Below are 17660 nucleotides of genomic sequence, written 5' to 3'. Positions count from 1 at the left end.
TTGATTGATTTGACTATGGCTTTTCAAATCACCCAGTATTGCTATCTGCAGCGTTAGTTCTAGGCAAATGTTTCAATTCTTCAGCCATTCCTGGACCTGTGACCAAAAACGAGCTACATATGGACAATACCAAAATAGATGATCTGATGACTCTGCCTCCTCACAGCAAAATCTGCAGTGCTGGGAAGATTGTATCCCCCAGATATATAACATTCTATTGGTTGCAAGAATTTTGTATAGTCATTTAAATTGAAAAATTTGAAGTTTTGAATCCGGCGTTGTTTTGCGTATCAATTCATAAACCATGTGCCATGGAATGGGTACATTGAAAATCTCTTCCCAACTATTTTGCAATTTATATGGCACAGCTGTCAGTTGTGGTCCTTTAAATGAAAATGATATGTTTTTATTTATCACACTTTTCTTTAACAATATGTTATTTAATACAGGGTCGACATACAAGTTCCTTACTTTCCCCCCCTTTACTTCCATTTTTGTGGTAATGCTGCAATTAATTGGTTGTAATTTTGGGTAGAGCAGACATTTCCATATGTCTGTGTTAGCTGCATATGTGACAACTCCACCAGTCCCATTTATGATATCATTCACTAAAATTATACCTTTACTTTTTATTTTTTTTATTTCTTCGAAAAATACTTTAAACGTATTTTTTTTTACCAATTAGTAAATTTGAGGTTAACCACAATATTTGTTGTATTATTTGTTCTGTCTTTTCAGGTGGATTAAACTGAAATTGCAACCAACTTTCTAAGGCTTATTTAAAAAATAACGATCTTTTGGAGATGATTTCCTTTTCAAACAACCAAAAGTGAGCAGGTGTAGTCTGAATAAAGGGGGAAAGGCCATTCTTGAACATAGGATGAGACATTCCTACCAATTTACTAGATAACCAGTTTGGATTTAAATATAACTTTTGTATAACTGATGCCTTTAGTGAGAGGTCTAATGCTTTAATATTTAATTTCTGCCCTCCGGATTCATATTCGTTATATAAATAGGCCCTTTTAATTTTGTCTGGCTTGCCGTTCCAAATGAAATGTAATATTTTTTGTAAATATAATTTAAAAAGCAGGTCACTAGGTGTAGGCAAAACCATAAGCAAATAGGTAAACTGTGATATGACTAAAGAGTTAATTAGGGTGATTATTCCACAAATAGACAGGTATTTTCATTTCCATGGTAGCAAGATCTTATCTTTTTTTGCTAACTTTCTATAAAAATGTATTGGAGTGAGATCATTTCTTTCTTTTGGGATTTGAATACCGAGTATATCCACATCTCCGTAAGACCATTTAATTGGTAAACTACACGGTAATGTAAAATGTGATTTTTTTTTTTTTGTGATCCAATACGTAATATTACTTATCATAATTTGGTTTTAATCCAGAGAGGATAGCAAAAGTATCTAGATCCTTTGAGGCCATGAAGAGATTCTAATCATCAGCCTACAATGACACCTTAGTTTTAAACCAAGGATTTCTAATCCCTTAATATTATTGTTTGATCTAATTTTAACAGCTAACATTTCGATGGCAATGATAAATAGATATGCCGATAGTGGACAACCTTGTTTGACTCCTCTAGATAGTTTTAAACTTTCTGAGATGTAGCCATTATTTACACCTAGGGTTACTATACATAACATTAACCCATTTTATAAGAGATTCCCTAAAATTGAAATATTCTAGGCATTTATATATAAACTCCAGTTTTACTTTATCAAAAGCCTTTTCAAAATCATCTATGAAAACCAGACCCGGTGTCCCCAATATTTCACAGTATCCTATTGTTTCCAGTACTTGTCTTATATTATCTCCAATGTATCAGCCAATTGAAACCTGTCTGATTAGGATGAATAAGATCTGACAATACTTTTTAAATTCTATGCGCCAAGCATTTTGCTAGGATTTTTGCATCACAACACTGAAGTGTAAGAGGTCTCCAATGTTTTTAAATGGACTGGATCTTTACATATACCACTTGGGTCCTGTTTCAGTAATAATGATATCAGACCTTCTTGTTGCATGTCTGATAATCTACCATTTATATAGGAGTGGTTAAAACATGCTAATAATGGTCCTCTGAGTATATCAAAACAAGTTTTGTATACTTCCACTGGTATGCCATCCAGCCCTGGAGTTTTCCCAGCCTTAAAGGCTTTAATTGCATCAATAAATTCCTCCTCTGTAATTTGGCCTTCCCATGAGTCTTTCTGTACAGATGATAATTTTACATTATTATTAGGAAAAACATCCATACAATTAGTTTCAGTTAGTGGACATGGAGGAGCCTGAAATGAAAACATAATCTTAAAGTACTTTACTTCCTCTTTCAAAATATCATTTGGTGAATCATGCATGACTCCATTTGTAACAAGTTTCAATAAAAATATTTGGTCGCATTTCTATATTGAAGATTGAAAAATAATTTGGTGCATTTTTCCCCATATTCCATCCAGTTTGCTTTATTATTATAATATATTACACTGGATCTTTCTTGAATAAGTTCCTCCATTTCTTTTTGTTTTTCCTCTAACTTATTCTGTGCCTTTATGGTACCGTTTTTATTGCTGTCTAACTGTACTGTTAGTCCTTCAATTTCCTTTTTATTTATGGACTCTTGATCTAAATAGCTTTTGTTTTATAGATGAGTACTGAATTGCATGGCCTCTAAAGGCACATTTAAAAGTGTACCATACAATAAGGGGATCTGCTATGTTATGTCTGAAAAAGTTATGTTATAAATTCTTCTGTCCAAGTTCTAAACAATTTATCATCCAGTAGGCTTTGATTAAATTTCCAATATCCTCGCCCACGTGGAAATTCTGTAAGAGTATATTATATGCCAATTATGTGATGATCCGACCGCATTCTGTCCCCTATCAACACTTTTTAAACTTTTGGTGCCAGAGAGAATTTGCATAAGAAAGTAGTCAAGACGACTAGCTTGATTAATCCTCCGCCATGTATCTCTCACTAGGTCAGGGTATTTAAGTCTCCATATATCCATGACATTCATGATTTCCTTAAGTGCCTGAGGGTGATGGTGTAACTGGCTATACTTATTTTACCACTTTCAATGCTATTTATTAAAATATATGTTTGTAAACGTACCATTAAAAAGTAACATGATGATTGTCTATATAGCTGTACCATGATATTTGCATTGCTACTAAGTAAACTTCCAATTGGTCCCCATTATTCCACCCGCTAAAAGCCCTCCTCATCCCGAGTTGGGTTGTCATCCCAATGCCTGGCAGACCACCCCCGACCCCCTGTATCCCATAGCCCTGAAAAGACTGGGATTCATCCTTCGAAAAGAGCACACAGTGCCATTTACAGAACAGAAGTAGATCAACCGTCAAATGCATTTCCATCGCCCTCACCTTTTTTTTTATTATATATAGCCATCTATATCTATATATATTAAAAGTCCTGTTTTTTATTTTCCATAATTAGCTATTAATATTTGTAGTAATGTAGGCAATTTATGCAAAGGATTTTACCTCATCAGTCTCACCATTACCAAAATGACATTAATACAAGCAATTATTATATTAGCAAACAATTATTGTGAATCATCCTATATTGTCTCTAACATCTTTTACTCCTTCGCAACAGTTGTGGGATACGCACATACACCCACACACACACTCAACCCTTTCCCCCCACACAACCATAGGCTCACATTCTCAACAGTTGCACCATCCCAGAGGCCAACTCAAGGAAGGTCTTGATTTACGAATGCATAAACAGTTGCAGCTGAATGAGAAGGCCTGCAAGACTGTGCAAAAAAATGGGCAGAAATTGAGAGATTTTATGAACCATTGTCACGTCCTAGATGATTGAGGTCAAACGTACACCTTTTCCCTGAAACACCCACAATACGGTCCACCGTATTGACCATATTCCCAAGCATCTCCATGCAGTCAGACTTTTGATTTTGTGCCACCGGGGCCACAATAATATACCCCCTCTCTGAATGTCCGAGTGTGACCCTCTCCCCATGGGTTTCTACAGCTAGTGTTGCCAGCACTGCCACTGCCTGGATGGGGGCACCCCACCGGCTAGGTACAAGGTCATCATTAGCAGCTTTGAGAATTTCCTCGTATAGTATGCTCTCCCTTTATTGGGCTTTGGCATTGCAAGACCAACCCTGCCAAGCAGGCTCAGAATATTGAGGGGGCAGTGCTGCTCTAGGTCTCTGACTGCATTTTGGCTGCATACAGACCGCTTACAGCAGGTCCATAAAACAGTTAGAGACATCTCCTTAGTACCTGGGTCATTCAGGTGCGTGTCTAGGATATAGGTTTGTGGACCGTTCCATCAATATAGGATCATAAATAAATAAATTAGATATACAATTTATTTAAAAACAGTTTCACCATGATAGGACAATAAATAACTAAATAAGACATATAATTCATTATAAAAAGTAATGTGAATCATCTGAACAACATTGAAAGTTCTCTCACAGCAATACATTGGTTCTGGGATATGCAACCATTTCCTTTCTTTCCCAAACAAAACAAAAATAAATAAAACACACATCATCCACACATGGATTAAACTGTTTCTCACCCTTCTACACACAATACTTTGTGACAAAGTGAAAACATGCTTTAAGAAACATTTGCAAATTTATCGAAAAATGAAATACAGAAATATCTCAATTACTACATAAGTACTCACACACCTGAGTCAATACTTTGTAGAAGCAAGCACCTTTGTTGGCGATTACATCTCGGAGTCCTCTTGGGTATGTCTATCAGCTTTGCACATCTGGATTTGGGGATTTTCTCAAGCTCTGTTAAGTTAGATGGGGCGCGATGGTGAACAGCAATCAAGTCTTTCCACAGATTTTCAAGCCTGGGCTTTGGCTGAGCCACTCTGATTTCACATTCTTGTTCTGAAGCCATTCCAGCGTGGATTTGGTTGTATTCTTTGGGTCATTGTCCTGTTAATGTAAATCCTCACCCCCAGTCTGTCATTTGCACTCTGAAACAGGTTCTCGTCAAGGATTTGCCTGTGTTTGTTCTCTTTATCCTTACCAGTCCCTGCCTCTGAAAAACATCCCCATAGCCTGATGCTGCCACCACCATGGTTAATGGTAGGGATGGTGTTAAAATGGGTGATGAGCTGTGCCTGGATCTCCAGACATAGAGCTTTACATTCAGGCCAAATAGTTAAATTTGTCTCATCGGACCACAGAATCCTTTGCTTTATGCTCCGTCTTTCACCTGCCTTTCTGTAAACTCCAGGTGTTTCGTTATGTGCCTTTTTCTCAGGAGGCGCTTCCATCTGGCCACTCTCACATGAAGCCCAGATGTGTGAAGTGCTGTAGAGACAGTTGTCCTTCTGGCAGGTTCTCCCATCTCAGCCAAGGAACTCTGTAGTTCTGTCAGAGTGGTCATTGGGACAGCCAGCTACCCATTGGCTACTTCCATATTTGTTATATTTCTGCTCTGACAAGCGCTGTCAAATGGGTGACCTTACATAGACAGGTGTTTCTAACTCATGCCCAAACAATTGAATTGGCCACAGGTGGACTCTAAGTTGTAACGACATTGCAAGGATGATCGAAGGAAATTGGATGCACCTGAGGGGTGTGAATACTTATGTAAATTAGATATTTCTGTATTTTAATTTCAATAAATTTGTAAAAAGCTCTAAAAACATGTTTTCCCTTTGTCATTATGGGGTAGTGTGTGTAGATGGGTGAGAAAAAAATTAATACTGAATACTTTTGGAAGGCACTGTAATTGACTCAACCAAAAACACAGTACCTTGCAAAACTATTCAGACACCTTGGAATTTTCACATTTTGTTACAAAGTGGGATTAAAATGTCATTTTTTTGTCAACAATCTATGTAAAAGACTAATGTCAAAGCGGATAACAAATGATTAACTAAAATATAGTGGTTGCATAAGCATTCAGACCCTTTGTTTAGGTAAGCCTAAATTAGTTCAGGAGTCAAATTTGGCTTAACAAATCACTTGTTAGATGGACTCACTCAGTGTGAAATAATAGGGGTTGAGTATGACTATACCTTCCTCTGTCTCCCATACATACGACATCTGTAAGGTCCTGCAGTTAAGTGTTGAATTTCATGCACAGAGACCAGGGAGCTTTTCGAAAGCCTCATCAAGAAGGGCAGTGATTGATAGATGGCTAACAATAAATCAGACACTGAATCTCTTTAACCATAGTGTAGTTCATAATTATGCTGTGGATTATGTATTAAACCACCCAGATACATCAAAAGATAGTCGTCCTTCTGAATTGAGCTCCAGGACAGGAATTAAACTGCTCAGGGATGTTACCATGAGGCCATTGGTGATTTTACAACTGCTTCAATGGCTGTGATGGGAGAAAAACATTGAGTGAAAAGAACAGAAATATACAGAATACAAATGCATGCATCTTGTATGCAACAAGGCACTAATGTAACACGGCAAAGAAACACAGCAAAGGTCTAAATGTAAAGCCAGCACAACACTGAGTAACTGCCTCCTTACCTTCAAGTATGGTGGTGGCTGCATCATGGTATCGGTATGCTTGTCATTGGAAAATACTGGGGAGTTTTTCAGGATAAAAAGAAATGGGATTGCACACGCAAAATCCTAGAGGAAAACCTGTGTCACATCAGAGAATGGGAGAGGAATTCAGCAGGACAATAACATACCAAGTCAGTTGACTTAAATCTCCTTAAATCTAGGGCAAGAGTTGATCATTCCTGTCTAGCTATGATCCGCAACATCTTGATTGAGCATGAAGAATTTAAAGAATAATAGGCAAATATTGCACAATGCAGGTGTAGAAATCTCTTAAGAGACTTACCGAAGAAGACTCACAGCTCTAATCGATGCCAATGGTGTTTCTAACATGTATTGACTCAGGGAGCTGAATACTTATGCAACTTAATGACTATATGTCATTATTTTTTTAATGAATCTTAAAAAAAAAAAAAATTATTCCACTTTGACAAAGTACTGTGTAGACAGACGGTTGACAAAATGACCTAACAAATGTAATCCCCATTTAACAATTAAAAGTGAAGAAATCCAAGGGGTCAAAACCTCTTAACTTAGTTAATTTAAGCTTTTTTAATAAACCAGAAATGATTTCTGGTTGTTTATCAAAGTTATCTGGCTAACTCATCGATACTGCTTTGTAGTATACCCACAGGCATTCTTGTATGCAAACACACAAATACAAAAACCACTAGAAACAGTCTCTCCGTTGAGTCATTTATTTGTAAGGCACCATAGACATTTCCTTACTGCCGAGCGCTTCTTTCAGTCATGTTGTGTAGTCAATGTTTCTGTTTGGTTGGTTTACATTAGATGTGACTTTTCCCCGCCACGTCTTTTATTTTAAATGAAGCTATAAGTATTGGTTTTTCATAACACAGATGACACACATTATCGCCAAGTACACACTTATGAAGTTTCACATATAACGACAAATTAAAGAGTTTTAAAAATTACATTTACAAAGCTCAACAAGGAGGCAACATTTCCTCAGCATTGTCAAGGGGGCAGGAGGAGGAGGAGGAGGGGGGGGGGGGGGGGATATTGGGTAGTACCTCTTTCCATAGCACATCACATAATACACACGCTGCACTGACACGGCGTCTTCCATCACACGCATACACACCAAAAGCAGCTTTGAAACATACAAAAATGCTTAAAAAAGTATATATGTATATTGATATATAAATGGGCCCTTCACAACAGAAACACACAAACCATTCATGTCCGGGTTTTGCTCTAAATTCAATCAAACCTGCAATAGCAAAGTTTACAGTGTCTTGGTTTACAAACTACTGCCCGAAAACACACTTCTTATTCGGAAAACTTGAAGCATCTACCTGTGAGGAGAGTCTACCTGGCAGTAGTAGTAGGTATTTAGGGTCCTGTGATTTTAATTAACCTATTGGGGGGAATAAAGTCTGTGTAAATACTGGGGTTTGATTGAATACAGCCCTGGGTCTGGTTTGGCTTTGGTGTGGCATTGCTGCCACCTACTGTCCTGGAGAAGAACTAAAACTTATCGCCTTGAATTAGAAAGACAGTTATGCGTCTGAGGGTAGGTAATAGGTTAGTGCGCTACAGCTGTGTTCAACGGTTTGGCACCATGCTCGCTAACCACACATTCTAGCTCCAAGTGCTATGCTAACCAACAGAACGACATATGCAAATTTATTCCTCTCCCCTTCTACCAATAGGATCTGATCTGAATGAGCACATGATTGATGTGAAGTTTAGGTCCCGTTAGATTTAGGCCTCGTCCAGGATCAACCCTTACCCTTCGGACACTTCCTCTGTCTAGGGGGAAGTGCTTAGGGGCTAGGGGTTGATTTGGGACTGGACCATAGACTTGGTCAGTTAAGAGAGTGGACAGACAGGGGCGGGAGGGAGAATACAAAAGGTGGTTCATAACAATAAAACGTAAGTTTGCACACACACACACACACACACTCGCTCTAGCTCCTATGACTTTTACACTCGACTGTCTTATTCCAGTGGTCCTTTCAGAACACTGTCTGTGAGATCAGTGAGCAGAGTTAGCAGTAAATCAGCAGAGACCTACAGGAGGAAGTCATCCGTAGACACTGATCAAAGGTCAGTAATGTTTTGATCGTTTAAATCTGAGCTTAAGGGCAACTTCTACTAGGAGAAAAGGAACAGAGGTCAGGGGTTAAAGGGTTAGAGCTAAGATGGGACCAAGTCACAAATTTGCAAGTTTTAAGTTTTAAGCTTTGAATCAAGTCCCAAGAAATAACGGGCAAGTCTCAAGTCAAGTCCCACAGCTCAGGTCAAGTCAAGTCACAAGTTCCTAATTTTGGGTTTAGAGTCCTCAAGTCAACGGTTAAGTGTTTTATGCCAATTTCAATGCAACTGCAATGATTTAGGACCAACGTGTTTTAAAAACTGAACGCAACGATTTTTTGGGACTGATCCAGATGCAGAGGTGGCACCACAGGTCCCAGAGTGGTTAGTTTCACCTGGGGCTTGGACCTTTCCCTAATCTGGTAACCTAACCAGGTATAAAGACTTTATAGGGTATGACAGTCATTAATCAGTTGTAAAATGGTTTTTATATGGACAATGATGTGAGTGGGACCCAAGATTATTTTTATTTTTTTTACTCCTGGCCCTAGGGATGAAAACCCCTGTCAAACTGCAGCAACCCTGTACTTGTTCACATGAATTATATTTAAAAACTAGACTAACAGGGGTTTCCTCTACAGACACAACAATTGCAATTGGACAATACAACTCACAGGGCTTGCTTTATGCAGGTTTGCATCGTGTAGGCCTCTGCAACTTTAATTCAAAAGTACCTCACACAGTCCATGAAAATCAGTAGTGTTTGATTAATTTCAGTTAATAGTTTTAGATTGAAAAGGTCAAGGCAGCCTAGCCAGTCCAAGTTTGAATTTAGCTTAAACCAAATTTGATCACAGTTACATTTTCTCCTAACACAAATAAATGGTCTATAAAATAGGCTACATAACATTACCACCTGGTTGTTATCAGTAGCCTAGTTGATCAGACTGAGAAGTCATCTCGTTTTCCTCCCATACAGTTTAGGTGTAGGCTGCTGTAACATTTCGGGTTAAGAGTTCTTGCTTTTGTTTGTTGGGAGTGACGTGTTATCACGTTTGCTAAATAAATACCGCAGGACAGTGGAGAGTGGGGCGCTTGATAAAATGTCAAGTCATAAAATGTCCAAGTCACGTGACTCGAGTCCACATCTCTGGGTTAGAGGTCAGGGTAGTATCTGTTGGCAATGGGTTGTCAGCAGCAATAGTGAACAGAGGAGAGGAAAGGAAAAGAGGAAGGAGTCAGACAGAGGAGACCTGTCCAACAGGCTTGGTGACGAACTGATTTGATGATAATAGAAGATGAAAAAGAAGGATAAGGAAGCGATGGAGTGGAGGCCCAGAGAGTAACTCCGAAGACCTGAACCACAGGGTGACACCTACTGTATGAACACTCAACTCACCCCCCCCCCCCCCCCCCCCCCCCCCCACAGTAGATCCACTCCTGGTTGTCCATCAGTCCAACTTGTCTCACCCTCGCCCCGCTCTCCACTCCTTCCCATCCACGCTCCACCATCAGTCGGACTTGTCTCCGTCCTCTTCCCTCTGTTCTCTCTCTGCTGCGTCTCTGGCCTTGTCTTCTTTAGCCAGCTGGGCCTGAGCCTGGTGGGGAGGAGACCAGAGAACAAAACACAAGGAGTGGAAGAGAGCCGTGAACTGTCATGTGTGGGTTACCTGTAGGGGCGTGTGTGTGTTACCTGCTAGGGGCGTGTGTGTGTTACCTGCTAGGGGGGTGCGCGTGTGTGTTACCTGCTAGGGGCGTGTGTGTGTTACCTGCTAGGGGGGTGCGCGTGTGTGTTACCTGCTAGGGGGGTGCGCGTGTGTGTTACCTGCTAGGGGGGTGCGCGTGTGTGTTACCTGCTAGGGGGGTGCGCGTGTGTGTTACCTGCTAGGGGGGTGCACGTGTGTGTTACCTGCTAGGGTGGTGCGTGCGTGTGTTACCTGCGCGTTACCTGCTAGGGGGTGCGTGCGCGTTACCTGCCTATTCACAGCCGACTAAAGTGTTGTTTGTTGGTCTCGATGAGATGTGCTTTTTGACACTGTGTTTAACAGTGTCTCTCCGTTTCACCATCTCAGGCACTACATCAACATATGTGAAAATAACACTATGTTTTGCAGTCAAAAAGACTACAAAAGAAAGATAAGTCTTTCTAATGACATCAACCAATTCTTAGACAATTTAGTATGGAATGTCTACTCCTAATTGGTTCCAATTATAAGTAGGCATTCCATACTAAATTGTCTAAGAATTGGTTGATGTCATTGGAAACACTAATCTTCCTCTGTCATTTTGACTACAAACATTCAAAAAAGCATTATTTTCACATATGGTGGTGTCGGGAGGGAGCTGGAGGTGATGAATTTGAAGTTCTTTTACATTTCCCTTTAAGTGAGGTTTCCCCACCACAAAGCTAGAATGCTGCCTTGCAAGTATTGGTTCGGCCTTACAATACTTGCAAAACATAAGTTTTCATTCACCTCCAAACTCTCCAAGCTTTTTCCTCACTGTTCGATGTACTTGTATGCTTCCCGCTGGCAGTGACACTGGCTAGCAGAGCAACGTCGGCGCTAACATCACTATTTGTGCAAGCGAAAGCTTCGTCTTCTTGTGTTGCTGGTGGCTCGACAACCATGGGTTCAGCCACTACAGTATCACTGGCAGACACATTGGGCTCCTGTTGTTGATCTTGTCACTTAAAGCTGCAATATGTAACTTTTTGGGTGACCTGACCAAATTCACATAGAAATGTGGAGTTATAGACCTGACATTCTCATTGAAAGCAACTCGAAGAAGCGGTAGATCCATTCTATGTCCACTATTTCTATGATTCCCATTCTTAAGTTTCTTTTTTGCGTCTTTCATGTTCAGTTTTGTACACCAGCTTCAAAACAGTGAAAATATAATGTTTGGTTTTGGAAAATATATTTCACAGAATATATATTAGATTGTACAATGATTCTGTACACTACTTGCGTGTTTTGTCACAAACTGAAATGAGGCGAACGGTTAACATTTTTGCAACCAAGCGGAGCGATTTCCTCATGGTACACCTTTAAAATAAAATGTGATCCTCTTCATCCTTCTCCTGACAGAAGTGAATGCAGATCCTCTCAAGGTAGCTAGCTATTCAAAGGCTTGCGTTTCCAGCCTACTGAGGTAGTTCCCGCCTCGGACAACATTAGGCTACGATTGGCTCATTGAGCTGCGTGTTGCATTATGGTATTGGTAGTTCTTCGTGTGATTACCAACCATAAAATAGCAGAAACACTACAACCACGGCAGTATTGGTTCTGGGGGTACAAGTCCCCACTTGGATGCATCACTTTGACCGTTTAGCGCATATTTATTTTTTTGTCACATATGCGAGTGAAATGGTCACACTGTAGAGCCCTGGAGGTGTGTGTTGCCCATGGTAGGTGTGTGTGTGTGTTACCTGTGCATGTGCTGCCTGTGAGTGGGAGTGAGAGGCCAGGATGGAGGACAGGGACATCAGTCCGGCGCTGGAGGTTGGGGGGAGGCTGGGAGCAGACAGACCCATGGGGAGAGGGGCCATCGTGGGGAGGCCCAAGCCCTGAAGCTGAGACAACTGGTGCACCTGGAGCTGCTGCTAAACGCACAGACAGATACACATGGTTATATACACACACATATTCATTCACAAGTCACATATGCACGGTTAACACACACACACACCAGCCTACCCGTATGATAGAGTTCATCTCAGGAGGAGTGACCTGCTTGGCTCTCTCTATGGCCCCTAGGACCTGCTGCTGATGCTGCAACACACACATCCAAACACATTTAGCTATTGTACAGAATTAAATAAATTGACATTGTACAGCACGTTGATATGGGATTATGTTATCCTAAGGAAAAGTATGTGTAGAGAGGAGAGTGTAATACCTCTTGAGATAGGTAGGGGAGAACCTGAGCACAGATCCCGTTTAGTCTCTTCACGATCTCAGCCTGGGGAGAAGAGACAGACCGACAGTCAGAATCATAGAGATAGAGGTTTCTAGTGCCCAAAGCCCGTTTTAGCATGGGCAGCGCCATTGAAGACACTCACCATTTTGAAGTAGTTAACTGAGTGGTACTTCCTATGGGTTAAGGAATGATTCCACATAATTCCATCCAGGTCATCAGGAGGGATCAGCCAATGAATGATACTCTTGAGCAAACATTCCATAACTGCAGGTGGCAGTAAATCGCCAACCTTGGCTTTATACCGTTTCAAACAACACAGTCTTGGTGGCTGTGTGCACCCTTTCAGTTTGTTTACCAACTCAGAAGTAGTAGAATAAGAAAATGTACTACTTCAAAATGGAGATGGCCTCAATGGTGCCAATGCTCTCACAGACGCCATAATGGGAAAGACCTCTAAAGATCTCTATGGTCAGAATACAACACTGGCTTTACCATACAACACAGTACCAGAGAGAGAGAAGGGGGAAGAGAGAGGGGGGAGAGAGAGTGAGAGAGAAAATAAGTTACCTGTTTGTGCATTTCAATGTTCAGTCCATAAGACATCTCGTAGTACTGCAAAAAGAAGATTTGGGAGTTTGTGACTTAACACTAACATACTGCAGAATTCCAAATCAATCCCTAGCCCTCAATATACTTGTGTACAGTACCAATCAAAAATTTGGACACACCTACTCATTCAATGGGTTCTTTATTTTTACGATTCTCTACACTGTAGAATAGTGAAGACATCAAAACTATGAAATAACCCACTGGGTTATCATGTAGTAACCAAAAAACGGGTTAAACAAATAAAAATATATTCAAGATTCTTCAAAGTAGCCACCCTTTTCTCAACCAGCTTCATGAGGAATGCTTTTCCAATAGTTTCCACATATGCTGAACACCTGTTGGATGGTCCAACTCATCCCAAAACATCTCAATTGGGTTGAGGTCGGGTGATTGTGGAAGCCAGGTCATCTGATGCAGCTCTCCTTCTTGTTCAAATAGCCCTTACACAGCCTGGAGGTGTGTTGGGTCATTATCCTGTTGAAAAACAAAATATAGTCCTACTAAGTTCAAACCAGATGGGATGGCGTATCGCTGCAGAATGCTGTGGTAGACATGCTGGTTAAGTGTGCCTTAAATTCTAAACAAATCACAGACAATGTCACCAGAGAAGCACCCCCACACCACCTCCTCCGTGCTTCATGCTGGGAACCACACATGCGGAGATCATCCGTTCACCGTTCACCTACTCTGCGTCTCACAAAGACACGGTGGTTGGAACCAAAAATCCCCAAATGGGACTCATCAGACCAAAGGACAGATTTCCACCGGTCTAATGTTCATTGCTTGTGTTTCTTGGCCCAAGCAAGTCTCTTCTTATTGGTGTCCTTTAGTAGTGGTTTCTTTGCAGCAATTCGACCATGAAGGGCTGATTCACAGTTTCCTCTGAACAGTTGATGTGGAGATGTGTCTGTACTTGAACTCTGTAATCCTCCGCAGGCAGAGGTAACTCTGGGTATTCTTTTCCTGTGGCCAGTTTCATCACAGTGCTTGATGGTTTTTGTGACTGCACCCGAATAAACTGTCAAAGTTCTTGAAATTTTCCAGATTGACTGACCTACATGTCTTAAAGTAATGATGGACTGTCGTTTCTCTTTTTTCTCTGATTGGCTCAAACGCATTAAGGAAAGAAATTCCATAAAAATTAACATTTAACAAGGCACACCTGTTAATTGAAATGCATTCCAGGTGACTACCAAGAGTGTGCAAAGCTGTCATCAAGGCAAAGGGTGGCTACTTTGAAGAATCTCAAATATATTTTGATTTGTTTAACCCGTTTTTGGTTACTACATGATTCCATGTGGGTTATTTCATAGTTTTGATGTCTTCACTATTATTATTCTACAATGTAGAAAATAGTAAAAATAAAATAAAAACTCTGGAATGAGTAGGTGTCCAAACCTTTGACTGGTACTGTATATCTGAGAGAATTGTAGTAATGGCCAACGTGTATCCTAGGTTGGCTAAAAGTAAAAGAAGAGGTGATGATGTCACTCACCATGATGTAATGACGCTGCATCTCTGACTTCTCACTAGCTAGCTTGTCACACTCCATCTTCAAGCTGATTGGATATATGACAACATTTGGTAAGGAACATGTCTATATATATGAGTGAGTGCATGTTGGAATCTGAGTGCATGCAGTGTGTGTGACATGAGTGTTTGTAGGTGTGTGTAGGTGGGTACTTTCAGTGTGTGACTGAGCATGTGTGTGTTTCAGTGTTACCTATGGTATTGTGCTTGTAGGAACTGAAACTCGTCCTTGATGCGGTCGCAGGAGTCAGAGGTGGTGAACTTGAGAGGCTGGGAGGACTGGGAGGAAGCCTGGGGGACAACAATAACAAACATACAACAGTCAGAATCCCCAAGACAACAACAAACAGTTAGACAATCAACAAGATATCAACAATCAGTGAGAGCTGCGTTTCCATCCCCTACCCCTCTCACTGACGTGTGCATTTCTTCACTCCCCCTGTATGTGGGACTGTATGTTTATCAGAAGGGGCGTACACCTGGGTGTGTGATAGAAAGGGAACAGGCACGGTTTGTGACTGTGTGTGAGACAGATGGGGGTGTTATTGTTTGTTTAGTAACAGAGGGATTGACCTCTGAGATTAACCTTACAGCAGGGTTTTTTTCTAGGCTTTTACCGGGGGCTGGGGTGGGTGGGGGGGGGGGGGGGGGGGGGGTAATATTAGCGCAGGCTGAGAGGATGTGTGAGTCTGTGAGTATGGTCAGTGTTAGATGAGTTTCCAGAGGTGGCCAACTAACAAGAATGACCCCAGGCTGAGTCAGAGCCATAATCCAGTGTTAAGCTTCTCATCAAGGCCTTACTACTTCAGACTGGTGGAAGGAGGCCACCACCCAAATTACACCAGGGCTCTACAACTACCATCCTGGAGACTTACTGGCTGTGAATGCTTCTGCTCCAGCCCCTACACAAACACACTTGGTTTAGCTAATCAAAGGTCCTCCTGATGAGGTGATTAGTAGGGCTGGAGCAAAAGCCTGCGCACCCAGTAGAGCATACACACGCTCCAGGAGGGGCTGGTCACTACTAGAATTGAGAGAGGACAGGTTTATGCAGGGACAAACCCTGATAGTGTGAACTACAATCCCGGCCTAAGGGGTAGTAGGACACTAAAAGAGAAAGAAGAAGCACAGAAATAGGCTCAACCATAAACTGTGTACATTCTTATTTCCCACCCACTATCATCATCATTAGCACACCAGTATTAATTTGAAAACCTTTAGGCCTAAATTATATAGCCACAACATCCCGTATATTTCAGTTGGTAGAGCATGGCACTTGCATCGCCAGGGTTGTGGGCTCGATTCCCTGGGCCACACATACATAAAATGTGGGCACGACTAAGTCGCTTTGAATAAAATAGTCTGCTAAATGGCGTATTTTATTGTATATTACATCCACTTCTGTAGTGATCCCAAATGGCATAGTGGCTGGAAGTCCTTGAGACTAAAATGTAATCAAGGATCCAAATTAAAGACATCCATTGAATCCTCAATCAAGGGTACCTTTTAATTATTATTGTATGAATTAACTGACTGAATTCCGCATGCCCTTAAGGTGTTAGGTTTGACTAAAAGACTGACAATAAAAAAGTTATCTAGCTAGCAACGTTGGCTAGGCTACGTTTTATTAGCACATGTCACTTTACCTAGCTAGCTGAGATATCCCTGTTCAAATATGTCACATTACTAATGAGTGGAAAACGGTTAGTATAGTAATATAGACTGGCTAAAATGTAAAAATCCATTCACAAAGCTTAATGAAAACCGCTGTAGTTAGTAATATTGGTTAGCTAACGTTAGCTAGCTTAGTGGGAGCTAGCCTGGAATGTAAACAAATGCCGGGGGCGCGTGACAGACAAGCGATTGAATCCATCATCAACAACACAAATGAAAACATACCACGGCCATCGTATATATTCCCCTTTATTCTTACATGGATAAAGCTTAATTGCTTATGTGGCTAGCTAGAATAGCTCGAATTTAGCTATCATCTAGCTAGTAATGCTAACGTTAGCTACTTACCGAGTGTCTTGATTGTGGAAACATCATGTCAATGGATTTATCGGTGTTCCTCAGCAACCAGGATAAAAATATCTAGACCCCGTTTTTGGACAACTATAACGTCTTCCCTTTCTTGTTTTTTAGACAGCTACGTTAATGTTAGCTGGCTATGTATTTATCTTAACGTTATCTAGGACACCAGTTACCCGGTCTCGCGCCGTGATTGTTTTTTATCCAACGCTGTTGGCTAGCTAGCGTTGGTTTTGATTTGGTTCCTGGCTAAAAATTAACAAATTGCACCAACAAAGGCTGAACATCAAGACGTGAAAAATTAAATATGGCACCGATTACGAAGAATCTTAAAATAAATCTGGGCTAGGTAGATGTTGACAAAGTCGCAGCAATATCCTTTCTTGTTAGCTAACTAACTAGCTAGCAAATCTGAGCAGAGACATGCGAACCAACGTAAATATAGGTAGCAGATTTGTATATTGTCCAATTCCTCGTAGATATTCTAGCTACTGTCAAGTGGGGCAATCGTGTCGAAAATCTGTTCTTGAAAAGCGTCTTCAATTCCACAATATGTTAGCTAGCTACCGATAGCTGGCTAGCTAGCTAATGTCCACACACAAGCCTTCACTACTAGCTGAAACCACCCCTTGCGCTACAAAATGTACGAGTCATCGATGAGCGGGCGTTGCATGTGATGAGAGAATGAGGTGGCGCTCCGAAGGCCCATTTTAGATGTCAAATGTATAAAATTACAGTTTGCGGAAGTATTGCTGCTGCCGTGTGCCCCCGGTGGAAGGTGTGTAGAACTGTCCTCCGATGATGCACGCAAGTGTGATGTGGTGGTTCCCTAACACCCATAGCCTAACACTCACTCAATAGCCTGCTCATTTAATGTATAATAACCCCATTACCATAACTTCGGTATCATGATCCTCATAATGTAGATGAAA

General features: G+C 40.9%; 1 protein-coding gene across 4 annotated transcripts; it reads right to left on the bottom strand.

Moving 5' to 3' along the window:
• Positions 1-7258: 7258 nt before the first annotated feature.
• On the bottom strand, positions 7259-17585 carry LOC110495737 (TLE family member 5). Of its 4 annotated transcripts, none has more exons than XM_036952154.1 (8): positions 17464-17585; positions 14891-14988; positions 14663-14726; positions 13126-13170; positions 12538-12600; positions 12336-12410; positions 12068-12241; positions 7259-10235 (listed from the first exon to the last, which is right to left on the bottom strand). In XM_036952154.1, exons 1-8 carry the CDS (start codon positions 17566-17568, stop codon positions 10149-10151), a joined length of 711 nt encoding a protein of 236 aa, XP_036808049.1. In that variant the 5' UTR covers positions 17569-17585; the 3' UTR covers positions 7259-10148. The 4 variants fall into 4 exon arrangements, with proteins under 4 accessions (XP_036808049.1, XP_036808050.1, XP_036808051.1 ...); XM_036952155.1 differs by having other exon boundaries at positions 12068-12238; XM_036952156.1 differs by lacking the exon at positions 17464-17585 and adding an exon at positions 16720-17446.
• Between the last annotated feature and the right edge of the window lie 75 nt (positions 17586-17660).

This window comes from Oncorhynchus mykiss, chromosome 18 (genome assembly GCF_013265735.2).
Source record: "Oncorhynchus mykiss isolate Arlee chromosome 18, USDA_OmykA_1.1, whole genome shotgun sequence".
Lineage (NCBI taxonomy): Eukaryota > Metazoa > Chordata > Actinopteri > Salmoniformes > Salmonidae > Oncorhynchus > Oncorhynchus mykiss.
This window is presented reverse-complemented; position numbering and strand designations above follow the sequence as displayed.

What these genes read in the sequence shown, in the direction of transcription:
- LOC110495737 (XM_036952154.1), bottom strand. Translation starts at nt 17,568, where the DNA reads ATGGGTGTTAGGGAACCACCACATCACACTTGCGTGCATCATCGGAGG. An exon ending in CTACAAGCACAATACCATAG is followed by an intron (nt 14,727 to 14,890) that starts GTAACACTGAAA and finishes ATATCCAATCAG; the next exon opens with CTTGAAGATGGAGTGTGACA. An exon ending in TCCCCTACCTATCTCAAGAG is followed by an intron (nt 12,411 to 12,537) that starts GTATTACACTCT and finishes TGTGTGTTGCAG; the next exon opens with CATCAGCAGCAGGTCCTAGG.